The sequence below is a fragment of the Glycine soja genome, chromosome 10, assembly GCF_004193775.1.
Source record: "Glycine soja cultivar W05 chromosome 10, ASM419377v2, whole genome shotgun sequence".
Classification (NCBI taxonomy): Eukaryota; Viridiplantae; Streptophyta; class Magnoliopsida; order Fabales; family Fabaceae; genus Glycine; species Glycine soja.
Window position 1 is genome coordinate 1,223,616 of NC_041011.1, and position 16,050 is coordinate 1,239,665.

Sequence of the window (16,050 nt, forward strand, 5' to 3'; positions counted from 1 at the left end):
ATAAATAAATAAAAACAAAAGGAGTAAAAAGAAACTTGAAAAACTGTCCGGAAAGTTTTAATAATATTATTGAGTATTGATGAAAATGGTGCCTCACTTTAATATTAAAGTATGCCTTGAGTCTGATATATAATTATATACTTTACCTAACCTAGACGCACAAGGGGGATATTCATCTTCGCCAGCCACAAATGAAAAATTTGACAGGTCAATTTCGCCAACCATGGAAAGTGAAAATATCAACTAGGAAATGCATAGTGGTTTGGTAATGGTGGCTCCCTTCAGGTGGCATTTTTTTTAATCAAAATGACACCTCACTTAGGCAATATCTTTGAATTACGACATCTCGGATCACTTGATAGATACATCACACAAGAACCTTCGAGGGAATTACCAAGCAAACACGATCAAGAGAATAATCGGAATCAACTCAAAAGATGCCCCAGCCGGCAATAAATTAAGGAAGGAATCAGGAATATTCCACGACTTTTTACTAAAATGTTAGACTTACCCGTGGTGAATTAGGAAAAAAATATTAAGATGCCACTTTCTTTCTTTTTTTTCTTTTTTTTACTTAGTTTTGTGAATGCTTTTGGAAAGTTTGATTTGTGTCTTAGAATTTTTTATTAACCCAAAAACATCTTTAAGGATATTAGTGGTGGAGAAATTAACCAACCAGGCCACGGTTGTTTACTATTTTGATGTAGTATATTTTTTTAATCACTTTAATTATTAAATTATACGATGCTTCCAGACAGCGTTCTGTGATTTTTCTCGTATATGTACAACTACTAATTATTATTCTTTGTTTTCACATAGGTGTGTCTATTTTGACTGCATCATTCTTTGTTTAAATCGTTTCCAAATTTTATTTTCTTTTGACAAAAGAGAATCAACTAATTTCCATCGATACAGTGGATTTAATTTAATACAGAGGGAATTGCACGGAAACAATTATTGTTGTGATTCTCTAAAGAAGACTTAGGTATGATTGTTGTTCTAACCATTTCAAAGCTCTCAGCATGGCATAGAACTCTCCTTGTTGACATCCATAAATCCATAATAGCATCAATCGAGTCGTATGAGCATATTTGGTTTTCAATTCAAAGGATGAAAATGTTTTTACAAACCTCGTCTTGCTATTAGATACCCAAACATGCACTATAACCTTGAATAAAGTTACCTTCCTCATCTCTGACACAACATTCAAATCCGATTTTGCCCAAATCTTTAAAAAATGCAACATCAGTATTGCATTTAACAAACCCATGTATGTGGTGGTTTCCTCCCACCTGAATCCTCAACATTGGCAGGCAACTAAACCGTAAACCCTTGTTTCATAGATTGTGCTTCCTCCAGCGCCATGAACTCCAAAGAATCATTACTAACCTTTTAGAATTTTCAGAACTTAAGAATACATTTAGAACTTTGAAAATAAGCTCTACAAATGTGCTACAGCTGCATAAGGGGCTCCTCCTATTGAACAATTGTCCCCTTCTCTAAGCCATGGTTGCTGCCCACATATTGATCAAAGACCCGTCACCTATACGCTAAGCATGCGCGTATTTAACACGATTCCATGAATAGAAACACGTTTTAGAGTATTTGTTATGTCACATGCTTATATGCTCACAATTTAGATTCAAATGGCAGTAAAAACTATATTTAGTAAGAAACCAGTGTTGATTAACCGTACGCAGCCTCGTCTTTGGGAAAAACCACGTCAAATTTATAAAACAACGCAGAAGACATAGTGCGTGTTTGGATATACGTTTTGTAGAATTGATTCTAAATCAACGTGATTTTATAAAATTAATTTTAAAGAAACGTGATTTTGGATTTTTGTCTGAATACTTATATCTAAAAATTAATTTTCACATTCAATATTGTTTGGAAACTTGTTTTTAAAATCAATTTTGAATGTGTAAATTACTAAAATGGACATTAATTATTTGAAAAAGTATTTTGTATTAAACATATTTTAAATAGTTAAAAATAAAACATAATTGGAGATATTTTATATTAGATACATAAAAATTGAACACTAAATATATATATATATATATATATTAATAATTTAAAAATAAATAATTAAATTTATATCATATTTTTTGCACAATAAAATTAATAATTGAAAACATTTGCATAATATTTACAAAACTAAATTAGCCAATTAAATATAAAATAGCAATATAAAAAGATACAGACTTACAAAAATATATTAAATATGTTGTTAGGTAAGTAAAATTTAAGTTGATATTTTTTTTTGGAATAAAGTGCAGCACATTTCCTAATAATTATTTATTAGTGAAAGAGTATTTAGTGCATGAATAGGTCGGTGAGAAAGGATATAAATGTTAGAATGAAAATATATACCGATGTTGACCATTCAAAAGTAAAAAAAAAAAAGAAAATAAAAAAAATATTCACAAAAGTTAATTTTGTTGGATTCATAAGCTACTTTAAATTAACGCACGTCCAATGAAAACCAACGCGGTTTTAAACTACACATAATAAAATGCATTGGAAAAATGTAAATCCACTTGATGCAAAAATTGTCATTCTAATATATTTAATTTTTTTTATTATTATTATAATTTAGAGTTAATTCAATTAATTTTTAAAACTTGCCCCCTTTAAATGATTTCATCATCTAAAAGAACTTAATAATACATCACAACTTTATTATTCTGAATGAATACTTGTGGAAGCATTGTCTAAATGTAAAATTAACTTGTTCCCTTAGTTCTTCTACGACTATCTTACGGATTCTTACAAGAGGAATATGTTTTAAAAAAAAACAAACTTACTTTTATTTACTAAGTTCAAAAAGTAACAGAGAGGGGCCATATTGCTAAACGAAATTGCGACAACCCCGATCCATCGCAGATACTTAGTCCAAATTCCAAACAAACTTATATATTCTGAATTCGGCTTACTCCAATTTGTAATTTTAAACAGAAACATAATTTTATATCGATACACAATGCCAGTCACTACGACAAAGCAGATACATTCAATTCAACTATATAACGACGATAGTGCACACACAAAACATAAACACAGATCTTAAAAAAAAAAAACAGCACACCAACACACGATATAACTCATAAACATCTAACACCATTCCCTTTCTTTATTCACCAAAACACTAGGGAACATCAACAATAAACCTAGCCTAATTGAAGTACTATCAAGCAAACAGGCCTTGATTTCCATGGAGGAGCATGTCAGGTGACGCCATCATAGGGTGGGGGATCTGCCAGGGCATGAAGAGAGGGTCTGGAATCTGCGGAATCTCGAAGGATTCACCACCGCCGCCGACCTCATCGGCGATCTCGAGAATGGAGTTCAGAAACCTTAACCGGTCGGCGAGTTCCATGGTCTGTGCTCTGAGGATGTCGTTCGCGGCTTCGATCTCAACGTACGCTTCCTCCTTCGCCTTTATGCTCTGCGCTAAGCGCACGTTCTCGCCTTGAAGGCGACTCGCTACGTCGGATAGGTCTTCGAGCAGCTTCTGCTTCTTCATCCGCGATCGCCGTGCGGACTCGCGGTTCGACTCCATCCGCTTCCTCTTTCTCTCGTCCATCGCAGCCGGATCTCCTCCTCCCTCCGAAGATCCCGAACTCGCCGGACGCGGAATCGAAGCCATTGGATTTGTTTGAATTTGGGGGTTTTGTTAGGGTTAGAGAAATTAGGATTTTGCAAATCTGATTAATTAGAGAAAAAAAATGGGGAAATTGGAGGAATTAGGGTAGGGGATTGAGAGGGAGTTAGTTCATGAGAAGACGTAGAACCAGTAGAGGAAGACGACGGAGAAGGAGTGGAGGAGACGGATTCGTCGCATGGGGTTGCGAATCGTCATAGAAATTCTTCCTTAAACATTTGATTGTTAATTAAGCCAGAAACCCTAGATCGAAGAGAGGATCTGGATTATGAAGACACAAAAGGGAGAAGGGAAATCGAGAATTGAAAAAGAGAAATACAGAAGGGAAAATTGGGGGTAGGTAGGGGAATGAGGAGAATGATGTTGAGAAACAAAGGGGGAAGGTGAAAAAGGTTTAACCGAAGAAGGTTTTCCTTCGATGTTTAGGTTGGTTTTTATAGAAAAAAAATGTGAGGTGGGAGATGGAAAACGTGCTTCGGTGTACTGGACTAGGAAAATTAATTTGGAAAATTTGATTTTTTTTTTTTTAGGGCTTAATGACACCGCGTCATAGCTGGCGGCAACGTGACGACACAGAGACAGCTGTTTTCCTCAAGTATCCTTACTCGTTTCAACTCTACCGTCTTACCTTACTACTACTCCTTTCATTTTTTTTTCTTTATCGGGATCGGGAGTAATTACAAAGATAGCTTCTTAAATTATATATCTTGTATGCCATGATTGATTACGAAACGTAAATTTCATTTAAAAAATATGGTGTGTGTTTAGATTATAAAACAAATTTTTTTTCATTACCAACGTCATCCAACGAGTTAACAGTTTAAAATTATAAGTATAATTTTTAATATCATTATTTCAATTTTTTAATACGAATTACTTATATTATAAATTTTAAGTTAGATACAAAACACACCTTATTCTTTCTTATTCTCAGTATTTTTTTTTGACGTGTGTTTCATGGAAAAACTCTCACAATTAGCAAAAAAAAATCTCTTTCAGTTATACTCCCTTGGTTTTTCTAATTGTCGGGTTTTTTGAAAAAAAAATCATTTTTTAGTTATCTATCATTTTTAAAGTTTAAGGTTACATTAATTATTTTTTGTCAATTATACTGTTATCCACATTAATTATTTCACACATTTAAATAAATAATTGAATCTTTCAAAAATGAAATAGTTATTGATCAGTGATTTGGTGGATAAGTGGAGAGAGAAAAGTGTATTGAGAAAGTGAATTCACAAGAGGTATAATAAGAAAAGGCCTAATAAGCTTTATTCAAGCAGTACTACGACTAAAGGGTGCCGACCATAAAAAAAAAAAAAGAAAAAAAGAAAAGAAAAAGACGTAAGGGTTGTATTTGGGCTCATTTTTCATCAGCCCAACTCAACTAGTCGTGGGCTAAGGGCCTGGTAGGCCCGTTTTGATTTATGACTTGTAAGTTGCAACGAACATCACAGACTCGGTTTCTTTTTCATTTCACAGATCGGAGGGAGGAGCAAGTTGAGCAGAGGAAAAACAAGCGAAAAGAGAAAGAAAAGGAGAAAAAATGGTGGGAGAAGAAGTAGTACCAATGGACGACAAAGCGAAGAGGATGCGAGATCTGCTATCGAGTTTCTACTCCCCTGACCCTTCCATCTCCAACAACACCTCCAAACACGCTTCTCTCGACGACATCAATTCTACTTCCTTCGATCCCGATCAGTACATGAACATCCTGGTAAATTCTTCTTCCCCTTCTCCCTCAATTAGTCACTCTCGTCGTCGTCATCGTCGAAGTCGAAGACGAACTTGAATTTGGAGCACGAAACCTCACTTGATTTTATTAAATGAATGAATGAATTATGCAGGCACACAAGTCCAATTTGGAAGGCCTGCTCCAACGCCACGTTGAAATGGCAGCTGAAATCAAGAATCTCGACACCGACTTGCAAATGCTGGTTTACGAGAATTACAACAAGTTCATCAGTGCCACAGACACTATAAAGAGGTACTTATGCTTGTAAATAACCATTTCTATCTTCTCTTGCTCTATTGTATCTAAATTGTCTGCATCTAATATTTGATTCTTAAACAGGATGAAAAGTAACATTTCCGGGATGGAGACGAATATGGAGCAGCTTCTTGAGAAGGTAACCGTTGTGTACTTACTATATTTAAAATATTAGAATCAAAATGAAAAGAGGAAGAAAGGGAGTTTCATAGGAATCCGCATTTTCTCCAATGCAGATAATGTCTGTGCAGTCGAGAAGTGACAGTGTCAACACTTCTCTATTTGACAAAAGGGAGCATATTGAGAAACTACATCGGACTTGTAATCTTCTTCGTAAAGTTCAGGTATTAATTATTAAAGCAATCATGCATGTTTCTTTATTCCGGCTTTGCATCACTGAAATATTTATGTTTCCATACTTGACTTAGTGGTATGACTTCTGAGTCTTTTGTGGAAGTGGAATATGACTGACATACTTTTTACCTTTGTTGAAAGTAGTTCATATATGACCTACCCGATAGACTAAGCAAGTGCATCAAGTCGGAGGCCTATGCAGATGCAGTCAGGTTTTACATTGGAGCAATGCCAATTTTTAAGGTTGTGGTTGGCTTATATGGTTTCTGATTCAATCCCTTGATTACTTTTAAACACAACGTATTAATCCAGGTCTCAGATTAATTATCTTGTTTTCCTCCCTCTTTATCAGGCATATGGAGATTCTTCATTCCGGGATTGTAAACAAGCTTCTGAAGAAGCAATAGCTGTTGTAGTAAAAAACTTGCAGGTATAGTTCTTTTACCTGTGTCAGACTTTTTGGACATGAACCATGAGCCAAAATGCAAGTAAGGGGACACTGTGGATTTCTTTATCTATTCCTTTTTTGAAATTATTTTGGGCATGTAAAATAAACAACAGCTTATTTAATTGTCTAGTTATTATTTTGCTGTATCCTACCTCCCTTGTAAAACAACAATATCAGCTTACATGTTATAAGGCTGTTTGTGGATATCTAGATGCTATCTTTTTTTGTTACTGAATTCATAGTAAAATTGGATAGAATTAGCTTACCCTGTCCAGCATTTCTATTCTTCCAAACATGGATAAAACTTTAAGAAGTTAATAGATCACTGTTAACATTCATCTCTAATATTTTGCTGAATAATAGCTGATGCTCAATTGTTTTAACAGAAGCTTGTTAACATGATTTGACATTTTTCTCTCTAACCAGGGGAAGCTATTTTCAGATTCTGAATCAATACAAGTGAGAGCTGATGCAGCAGTGCTTCTTAAGCAGTTGGATTTTCCGGTTTGTACTTCTTTTAAAAAAAATAGAAGAATGGCATTTTGTGTACTTGTTGAGATATGATGGGATTCTATCAGCTAGTAATTATTTTCTGAATGTTTACTTTTGAAGAACTGTCCTTCTGATGATTTTTTTTGGCATTGCATGGAGAGCTTTGGGCATCCACCATGTCTTCTTTCCCTCCCTTTTAGAGAGAAATAACATTATATTTTCTTGGGTGTTATTAATAAATGTTATATGATTCTAGGTTTTCAATTTATTTGCAGGTGAACAATTTGAAGGCAAAGTTATTTGAAAAGTTAGAACAATCTATTACAGACATTCGACTGAACCCTGAAGAAATAAATAATCCTTCAGGGGACCGTTCTACTCATGAGGTAACTAGTGCTAGAGTAGTATCGTTTTGTTTAATGTCTGCTTGTCTCACTCCTTGATATCTAGTTTAACATTTTACTATGAAAGCTTGGTTACTTAAGATGTTAATGACAGACAACATTGAAGTTATGCATGTATCCTATAAGTAGCTCTAAAAATGTTGATATTCATGTGCTGGAAAGGATGCTGATGAGTTGGCCAATAACAGGAAATGAAAAAGAAAGTAGTGATTAAACTGATGATTGCTTCAATGTCCATGAATGATTGCGTCAAATAATCTGCCAAGAGAATTGATGAATGGAATATTATTACTGTTCCAATCCAATTCAATTTTCTTTTCTTCTATTTAGCCTAATTTACTTCCATTAGTATGTATAATTTCTCTTGTAACTGAGGTTACATGACTGATGAATTAGAATATATTGTTGTTCTCATTTCCTAATGTAGGCAGCTATACATGAATTTGTGGAGGCAGTTTGTGCATTTCGTGTAATATTTCCTGATTCTGAAGAACAATTGGTTAAAGTTGCTGAAGATTTGGTTACCAAGTTTGTATCATCATTTACCATAGGAAACATTTTTATTTACAGTAAGTTAAATTTGTATAACATGCACACATTGTAATGTTTGCTAGGAACTTTGTAATTGCTGAGGAATATGTAAAGACACGGATTTCCCCAGAAGATCTACTTGGTGTTCTTCGTAAGTAGTAGGACTTTGCTAGTACTTTAGTATTTATTTTATTTGTGTTTGTGTGTGTGGATATTTGTAATTTCTGGGCTTATAGCCATATACTTGATTTCTAAAGCTAGATGGATTTTTACTTTCGGTACCACATTAGACATACGAGCTAGTGACCTTTTGACTCATATGCCTGCTATATGATATTTAATTTTTATATGAAAAAATAGCATTTTTTTGGTCCAATTTCCTTTTTTATATGCATGTATTTTTTTTAAAAAAACACTTGGATTTTTTTTCTCTCTGAGCAATCCAATTCTATTTCTCATAGGCACGAAGGGTGTGTTTAGAAGAGCTTATCAATATGATGTGACATAAGCACTTGTATAATTGTTTGGTAGAACTTACGAAAATAGTTTGTGATGTGCCCATAAGTTGTTTTCAGCTTATTTCAATAAGCTTTCCAGGATAACTTACGGAAAATAAATTATGTGAAAACAATTTACGATATTTCTTCTTCAATTCTAGAAACTTATACATTAATGCTTACTTGATTAGCATTTAATTAAGTTGTTTACCCAAACCCATCCTAAATATATTGAAAAGGTCTATACCTTTTGTGAACACATCCTCTTTTTCTTCTCTAAGTGCTGCCTGTATGCATCCATGTGGATTTTTCTTTTTGAATGTCATTTATTGCAATGGGGTGTTTTTTCTAATCATGTCGTATAGATGATATATTAAGACCATAAAGAGAAACTCGTTATTATCTCCATTTTTATGTGCCTGGCTATATATTCATCTTATAGATTTGTGCTGTATATGATAAATTAAAAGTTTTTTCTCTGTAACTTAAATATTTAATCCATTGAAATCACTATAATTACTAATATAGATGTGTTTTTATGAAGAGGAGGGATAAAGTTACTCTTAAAGAGTTACTTTTTGTCTTCACCCTTTATTTTCTTTTAATCTAACAATCAAAAATGTGTTTCTTGTTAAAACTATTAAATTAAAAGAAAATGAAAGGTGGGGGATGAAGAGTAACTCTTTATACTTACTCTTGGAGTAACTTAATCCCTCTTCTTTTTTGAAATATTTTTATGATGCTAGTGAGTGCATTCACCTCTATACATCTTGGCAGAAATTTATCAAGCTACCAATTTTCAATAGCAAAGTAAAAATTAACATCTGAAATTTTCAAATTTATCTATTGTTCTTTTACCATTTATCCATGTGCAAATTTTCAACATATTTGTGTGTCCAAGCCATTTTTTCTTCTCTTAAACTTCTCACTTTTCCATAAGTATATTATTTTAATTGTTAAACCAGTCTTCCCTCTTCCTGACTGGACTATGATTTCTTTAAATTTGTAATTACAGGAGTTATCTGGAATGACGTGCTCCTGATAGATGAAGTCTTACAGGAAGCAGCTCTCTCTAATCATTCTCTTGAGGTTATCCATTAATCTTGTTGGCTCAAATTTGATTGACCTAAACTGTGGCTAACTAGCTATTCAATGCTCCCTTTCCCCTATTTTCAGAATGTAATAATTACAATGTTAATGTTTTAAAAATGAATTTCAATCAACTAACCCAATATTTCCAGGCTGCAAAGGTTGTTGTCACGTCGTTTGTTAGAAGTGCATTTTTTCATCTTCTACAAGACATCTCAGGTTAGTTCTTTGATAGTTTGACTTGTATTCAGAAAGCTTATGATATTAGGTTTCAGCTTAAAATTCAAATATTTACGCTACCACAATATAGAAAAATCAAGAAATTAAAAATCATTGTTGATTTGCACCAATGTGACTGGTTGTTTTTTTGAAAATGATCAGAAGCATAGAATGCTATAAATTATGTTGTTGTTGATTATCACTTGTCAAAATAGCTCTATTATATGGTTTTAGCTACGGGAAAAATTTAAAAAAGTTGTTTTCATAACTGTGCTGAGTTAGCATCTGTTTGGTAGATTCCCTCTTACAAATCCTGAAAAAGGAAGGAGCAGAACAGTGCACTCTTGATGTTGTTCTTGATGCAAGTACAAAAGCAGTTCTTCAAGGAGGACTGAATGTGTTGCTGGTAAGCATGTTTGTATGCTTAGATTCATCTATACAAGGTTATATTCAATTATGTATGCATGTATTGCTATTGTTAAGATTTTGTTATTTTTGTTTCATTTACATTTAATTTCTCTCCTTCAGGACTTTCGCAAAATTTTAGATGATGACTCTGGGATCCTAGTTAGATTAAGAGAGTTAATCATTGATTGGGTTCAAGAAGGACTTCAAGAATTTTTTAGGCAACTTGAGGATCAGTTCCTTCTGTTTTCAGGAAGAAATCATTCATCTATTCAAGTACACGGTTTGGCAGAGGGAACTCAAGGTGATAAAGCTTTTGCTGGCCTTGTCCTAGTGCTGGCACAATTGTCTGCTTTCATTGAACAAACCGTCATCCCAAAAGTCACTGAGGCAAGGGTTCACTTGATAGAGTTTGACTCCTGAAATTTCAATTTCTGTGGTTAATTTTTCTTCCATATCCTATGGGTATACCTTAAAATTTTCCTTGTAATCTTCAGGAAATAGCTGCTTCCTTTTCTGGTGGTAGTGTTAGAGGCTATGAATCTGGACCTGCCTTTGTTCCTGGAGAAATATGTCGAAAATTTCGGTCAGCTGGTGAAAAATTCTTGCACCTGGTATATTTTTAAGTTCATATTTTCTTTTCAACGGAACTGCAATTCATATGACACAATCTGTATATCGTTGTCCTTGTCAGTATGTCATGTTAAACAAGTGGCCTCAATAACTTAAGAGGGGGGGGGGGAGAATTAAGTTTCAAAATTTTCCCCTAACAAATTTTAATTCTCCCTTTAAATGATATATGCAGAAGAAGCAAAGAATCAATTTAATCGATGTTCTTTAAATGCGCAAGACAAAATTAAATTGAAATAATGTAAATGAGATAAGGAAAGAGAGAATTTGCAAACTCAGTTTATACTGGTTCGACCACTTTCTGTGCTTACGTTCAGTCCTTAAGCAACCCACTTGAGATTTTCACTAACTTTGTAAAAATCCTTTTTACAACTTCTGAACACCCGAGGGATCCCTTTCCCTTGTGTTCAAGAAACTCACAATTTAAGAGACAAATAGCCTCTTGATCTCAATAAGTCTTTAAAGAAAGTACAAATGTTTTTCTCTCTTTTAGAGAAGAAGATATACAATATGAAGTTCTTAGAAGAATCCTTAATTGATTTGTAAGTATTTGATCAATGATTTGTTTTTGAGAGGATAAGACAATAATGTTCTGAAAAACTCTGAAGATTTTCGAATACAAGTCACATATATATAGGCCTTTAGTGGCTTTTCAAAAACTCATGAAGGGATGTGACTTTTCAGAGTTATTTTTGAAATTTTCTCACTAGTAATCGATTACACAGTTATTTAATGAGGAGCCATGTCTTTTCAGTTTGAATCTAAAAAATTTCGTTACTGGTAATCAATTACAGCTTTTAAAATTTAAATTCAAAACTTTCTGAAGCAGCTTTGTAAAATCAAATTTGGCTTCTAACAATCGATTACAGCCTCTAGTAATCGATTACCAGAGAAATATATTATTTTTCAAAAGTGTAAAACACTTAAAACTTTTTATAAGAGATTTTGGAGAATTTAAGCTTTTAAGGCCAAACCTTTTCAACCCTTAAGAGATTCTTTTAACAAATAATGGACTAACGCGAATCTTTTCTCTTGATCTCTTGACCTTGACTTAAACTTGTAAACTTTGAATTACTTCAATCTTTGGCATCATCAAAACCTTTATACAGCATAGGCAATCACATGTCACTCCCTCATTCTTATTCATCTATTCCTTAGCTGATGCCTAAAGCCTGCTTGGCATTTTAGCTTGATTTTAATATTTTCCCGGAGAATATTTGTGTTTCTAAGGAAAAGAGGGGTTTCAATTTGATTGGCCTAAATGGCCTTTAGACAGTGCCTGTTTGCGTGTGAAATACAATCCCATTCAAAACATGTGAATGATGTTGGACAAAATTTCAGTCATTGAATGGTGTAGTTGTTGCATTATGTATTGTCAGTTTTCTCTCATGAACTGACTAGTTTAGATGCTGTGAGTTTTGGTAGTCCTTTGAGTTTATTAGGGATGGATAGTTCATATGGCTTTGCTTTGATGTTCTGGGATGGTTTCTTTTGAGGGATTCTTGTCTGATTCACAAATGAACTAGCAAGCTTTACTTCACTTTCTTTGTATTGTAGTACCCTTTCTTGAGTGCTCTGATTTTGGAGGATATTTAATCTCCATTTATATGTACCGTTCTGTCCTTAGTCCTTTATTTTTGTTTTCATTATTTAAAAAAAATATCTTCAAGTTAAGCAGCATTTACATGTATACTGTTTGATTCTTTTCAGTACATAAATATGAGAAATCAGAGGGTATCACTTCTCCTGAAGAAGAGGTTTACAACCCCTAATTGGGTTAAGGTCAGTCTGTTATATACCCTTTTTTCAAACATATAAGACTGATGATCGGTTGTCTTTGAAAGAGCTTGAATCTCTGAAGTTTTTCCTTTGCTTTACACAGCATAAGGAACCAAGAGAAGTTCATATGTTTGTTGATCTATTTCTTCAAGAGGTTGGTATATCTGTATATTTAAATCAGTCATTCTTTTCTGTGTCTTTTCAGTAGCCTTGAATTGTTTAAGCTTTGTGATTGAGTATTAGTCTTACTAAATGTTGCTTGTCTGGAATATAATTATATCATATTTGATGAAAATATATGGTAATTGATTGAAGCAGCAACAACAATAAAAGCCTTATCCCACTAAGTGGGGTTGACTATATTAATCACGTGACACCATTGTTAAAAACCAAATTTTAATTGAAGCAAACTGGAGGAAAATTTTAATTTCCTTTATTTTATTTCCAGCTTGAAATTATAGTTAACGAAGTGAAGCAGATTTTGCCTCAAGGTAGACGTAAGCACCACAGGACTGATAGTAATGGAAGTAGTGCTTCATCAAGGAGCAATCCCTTGCGGGAGGAGAAACTGGGCAGGTCAAATACTCAAAGGGCAAGGAGCCAGCTTTTGGAAACGCATCTTGCAAAATTGTTTAAGCAGAAAGTTGAAATTTTCACAAAAGTAGAATATACACAGGTATGTATGATTATTATATTGGTGATTTAAATTTAAATAATTCTTTGAGAGCCGTGATATCATTTTCCTTAGAATCGCAGGAGTCTGTTGTTACAACTATAGTTAAATTGGGCCTTAAAAGTTTTCAAGAATTTGTCCGACTCCAGACTTTTAACCGAAGTGGATTCCAGCAAATTCAATTGGATATCCAGTTCGTAAGGATCCCTTTAAGAGAAATAGTTGAAGATGAAGCTGCAATCGACTTCTTGCTAGATGAGGTTGGAATTAAGTTATAATTTTTCATAGTGATGTCATGCATTTTTTCTAATGAGAATTACCTGTAGCTTTGCCGTTATTTTTTTCCTTATCAAAACTCTTCCGTGGGTTTTAGCTTCTTAGTTCTTATGAGAATTACCTGTAGCTTTGCCGTTATTTTTTTCCTTATCAAAACTCTTCCGTGGGTTTTAGCTTCTTAGTTCTTATGTATCTCTTAGTGAATGTTTGATTTTTGTATCTTTTGGGCATAGGTGATTGTTTTTTGATGGCGATTTTTGTATCTTTTGGGCATAGGTGATTGTTGCTACTGCTGAACGGTGTCTAGATCCGATTCCATTGGAGCCTCCCATATTGGACAAACTTATACGAGCAAAGTTGGCTAAAACCGAGGAGCAAAATACAATTTCTTCATAAATATTCCTTCATAAACTTATACGAGCAAAATTGTGTTTGCTGTGTTTGCCATCTCGTACAATTTGTTAGGGTTTTGGCCGTTGAAAAGTAACTTGGTTCCTTTTGTAAATCTCTTGTAAGTTGTAACATATGTCATATTAACATGTTGTTATTTGTGGAAACATTGAGACATGAGAAAATTATATCCATGACGGGAGGCTAGAGTGGGAGACCTTATTGGGTCTCTCACCATGGGAAAGAATTTTTAGCCCTTAGATTTTAAATGAAATGTTGAGATTTTTCTTTATTTTTTCTTGAGTAAATTATAATGATCATTCATGTGATTTTTTCTTGTTTCACTGACACCTTTACTTTTTTGAATTCTACAAAAAATATTTTAATTGTAGATTTTTCGTTTCACGAGCTATCCTTTGATTTTTTTTTTTTGGTGAAAGTCTCCCTTTGATGTTTTAGTCGTGAGAGAAACATTAGTTTGCAACTGTCACACGAAAAATATATAATTTTTAATAAAAGAATTGTTTTAAATGTCTTTATTTAGTTTCTTCAACTTCATAATTGTTTTATATTAAAATGATTATCGAGAAGTTCATGTATAAAATAGTTCATATTAAATTAAATTTCAACAAGTTCAATCAAAATTTAAAGTTCCATTAAACAAATCTAAAAAATTGTTTGTAATTGAATATTAAAATGGTTGTTGATGAAATTTTTATATGTCACTGTTTAAATATTTTTTTCTTTCTTTTTTTCTTTCATTGAATATTTTTTTTTCTTTTATAAATTTCCTAACAAAAGTTTCACGAAATTAACCAAGATTAAAAATAATATTAAAAAAGAAAGAGTCACGAATGTAATATAAACAAAAGGCTGTTCATTGTAATTAATTCTTTTTTCTTTTTCTGCCGCTCATTTCCATTTTTTACCCATCCGCCATTCTCCATTTCCCTGCATTCAGATCCACTATGCACCACCACCAAAAAAATGTCATGAGCCATCCACATGTTACTGTTTCGGTGTTGTAGGCAACGGTGGTGCGACCTACAGAACCCCACCTCTTCGATTTACAATCCATATAAGCACTCACCATACCTATTCACAAATTGCCACCTTCAACTGTTGCACACATGAATACACAAGCATAAGACTGAACACATTTGATGCCCTTTGTGTGGGTTTTGAAACCAAGTTCTAAAACAAGCTCAAATATGAAAAAGAAAATCAGATATGAAATTGCAATTTGACATGAACACACAAGTATAACACTTAACACATTTGATGCCCTTTGTGTGGGTAAGTTCAACAAATCGCCATAGTATCTAAAGAGATTTGTTTTTTATTTGGTAACAGTCACAACATTTTGAAACCCATCTCTGAAAAAGAGAAGGTTGGATCTAGAATCAGATCGAAGGAGACCCACTATTATGTGTCTTTCGCACTCACTTTGATTTTGTATTTTTATGGCGGAAGGCGAGGGACTCGTGGGTGAAATCAAGAAGATGAAATTTACAAAGTGCATTACATTTTATCAAAATTTTAAATTACTCTCCTCCCTGTGTTAGTTGTAATGTTCAAATCAATTATACTTGAAACGAATGTATAATCTATTATGTATACAATTATAATTGATTATATTATTAAGCATATTATACTATAGATTATACGAGAAAAATGTAAGAATAGAATTACTTACCAAAAATATGTAATTGAGATACTAGGAAACGAATAATAAACATTTCTGTTATCCTAATTCCAAAATTAAAGGTTTAAAATAAGAAAATAAAGTTGTGTTTACATAGTTCTAATATAATTTATTTTCCTTTTTTCTCTTTTAAATCAAACAACCTCATAATTTTATTTCCATTTTATTTCTCTTGAGTCAAACAATTAATATTTATACTTTATTTTTTTGTGTATTTCTCTTATCTTCCTTTTTCACTTACCTATTTTTACTCTTTTTTTTTCCTACCAAACAATGATGTAAGTGTTAAGATTATTCATGTGTTATGACTTAAATATAGTATTAAGTGTTTTGATTTTAACTTTTTTTTTAGTTGGGAGGCCTGAAGTCCCATGACATACTAATGTTTGTCAAATATAATTACTATATAGTATATATAACTAACTTTTTCCACCACGTTTTTTAATACAACTTTTTTTTAATGTACACTAGTGATAATGTGGATTAAATTTAAGTCCTAAA

General features: G+C 33.0%; 2 protein-coding genes across 3 annotated transcripts; one reads left to right on the forward strand and one right to left on the reverse strand.

The window, feature by feature from the left end:
* Nucleotides 1-2,920: 2,920 nt before the first annotated feature.
* LOC114372351 (bZIP transcription factor 53-like) lies at nucleotides 2,921-4,069 on the reverse strand. Its single transcript, XM_028329855.1, has one exon. It carries the CDS (start codon nucleotides 3,650-3,652, stop codon nucleotides 3,194-3,196), a length of 459 nt encoding a protein of 152 aa, XP_028185656.1. The 5' UTR covers nucleotides 3,653-4,069; the 3' UTR covers nucleotides 2,921-3,193.
* A 54-nt stretch (nucleotides 4,070-4,123) lies between these two features.
* Nucleotides 4,124-14,136, forward strand: LOC114372350 (vacuolar protein sorting-associated protein 51 homolog). Of its 2 annotated transcripts, none has more exons than XR_003658202.1 (21): nucleotides 4,124-4,262; nucleotides 5,150-5,384; nucleotides 5,515-5,654; nucleotides 5,742-5,796; nucleotides 5,894-6,001; nucleotides 6,156-6,254; nucleotides 6,364-6,441; nucleotides 6,886-6,963; nucleotides 7,227-7,337; nucleotides 7,783-7,883; nucleotides 7,970-8,037; nucleotides 9,399-9,472; nucleotides 9,625-9,691; nucleotides 9,988-10,097; nucleotides 10,220-10,486; nucleotides 10,594-10,710; nucleotides 12,437-12,508; nucleotides 12,609-12,659; nucleotides 12,954-13,181; nucleotides 13,254-13,438; nucleotides 13,731-14,136. XR_003658202.1 is itself a non-coding variant. In XM_028329854.1 (21 exons), exons 2-21 carry the CDS (start codon nucleotides 5,214-5,216, stop codon nucleotides 13,848-13,850), a joined length of 2,292 nt encoding a protein of 763 aa, XP_028185655.1. In that variant the 5' UTR covers nucleotides 4,124-4,262; nucleotides 5,150-5,213; the 3' UTR covers nucleotides 13,851-14,136. The 2 variants fall into 2 exon arrangements, 1 of the variants encoding a protein (XP_028185655.1); XM_028329854.1 differs by having other exon boundaries at nucleotides 13,262-13,438.
* The last annotated feature ends 1,914 nt before the right edge of the window (nucleotides 14,137-16,050 follow it).

Bases quoted from the DNA above. Each gene is read 5' to 3' on its own strand.
- LOC114372351 (XM_028329855.1), bottom strand. From the start codon at position 3,652: ATGGCTTCGATTCCGCGTCCGGCGAGTTCGGGATCTTCGGAGGGAGGA.
- LOC114372350 (XM_028329854.1), top strand. From the start codon at position 5,214: ATGGTGGGAGAAGAAGTAGTACCAATGGACGACAAAGCGAAGAGGATG. The intron at 5,655-5,741 runs GTACTTATGCTT...ATTCTTAAACAG, and splicing joins GCCACAGACACTATAAAGAG to GATGAAAAGTAACATTTCCG. The intron at 6,255-6,363 runs GTTGTGGTTGGC...CCTCTTTATCAG, and splicing joins GAGCAATGCCAATTTTTAAG to GCATATGGAGATTCTTCATT.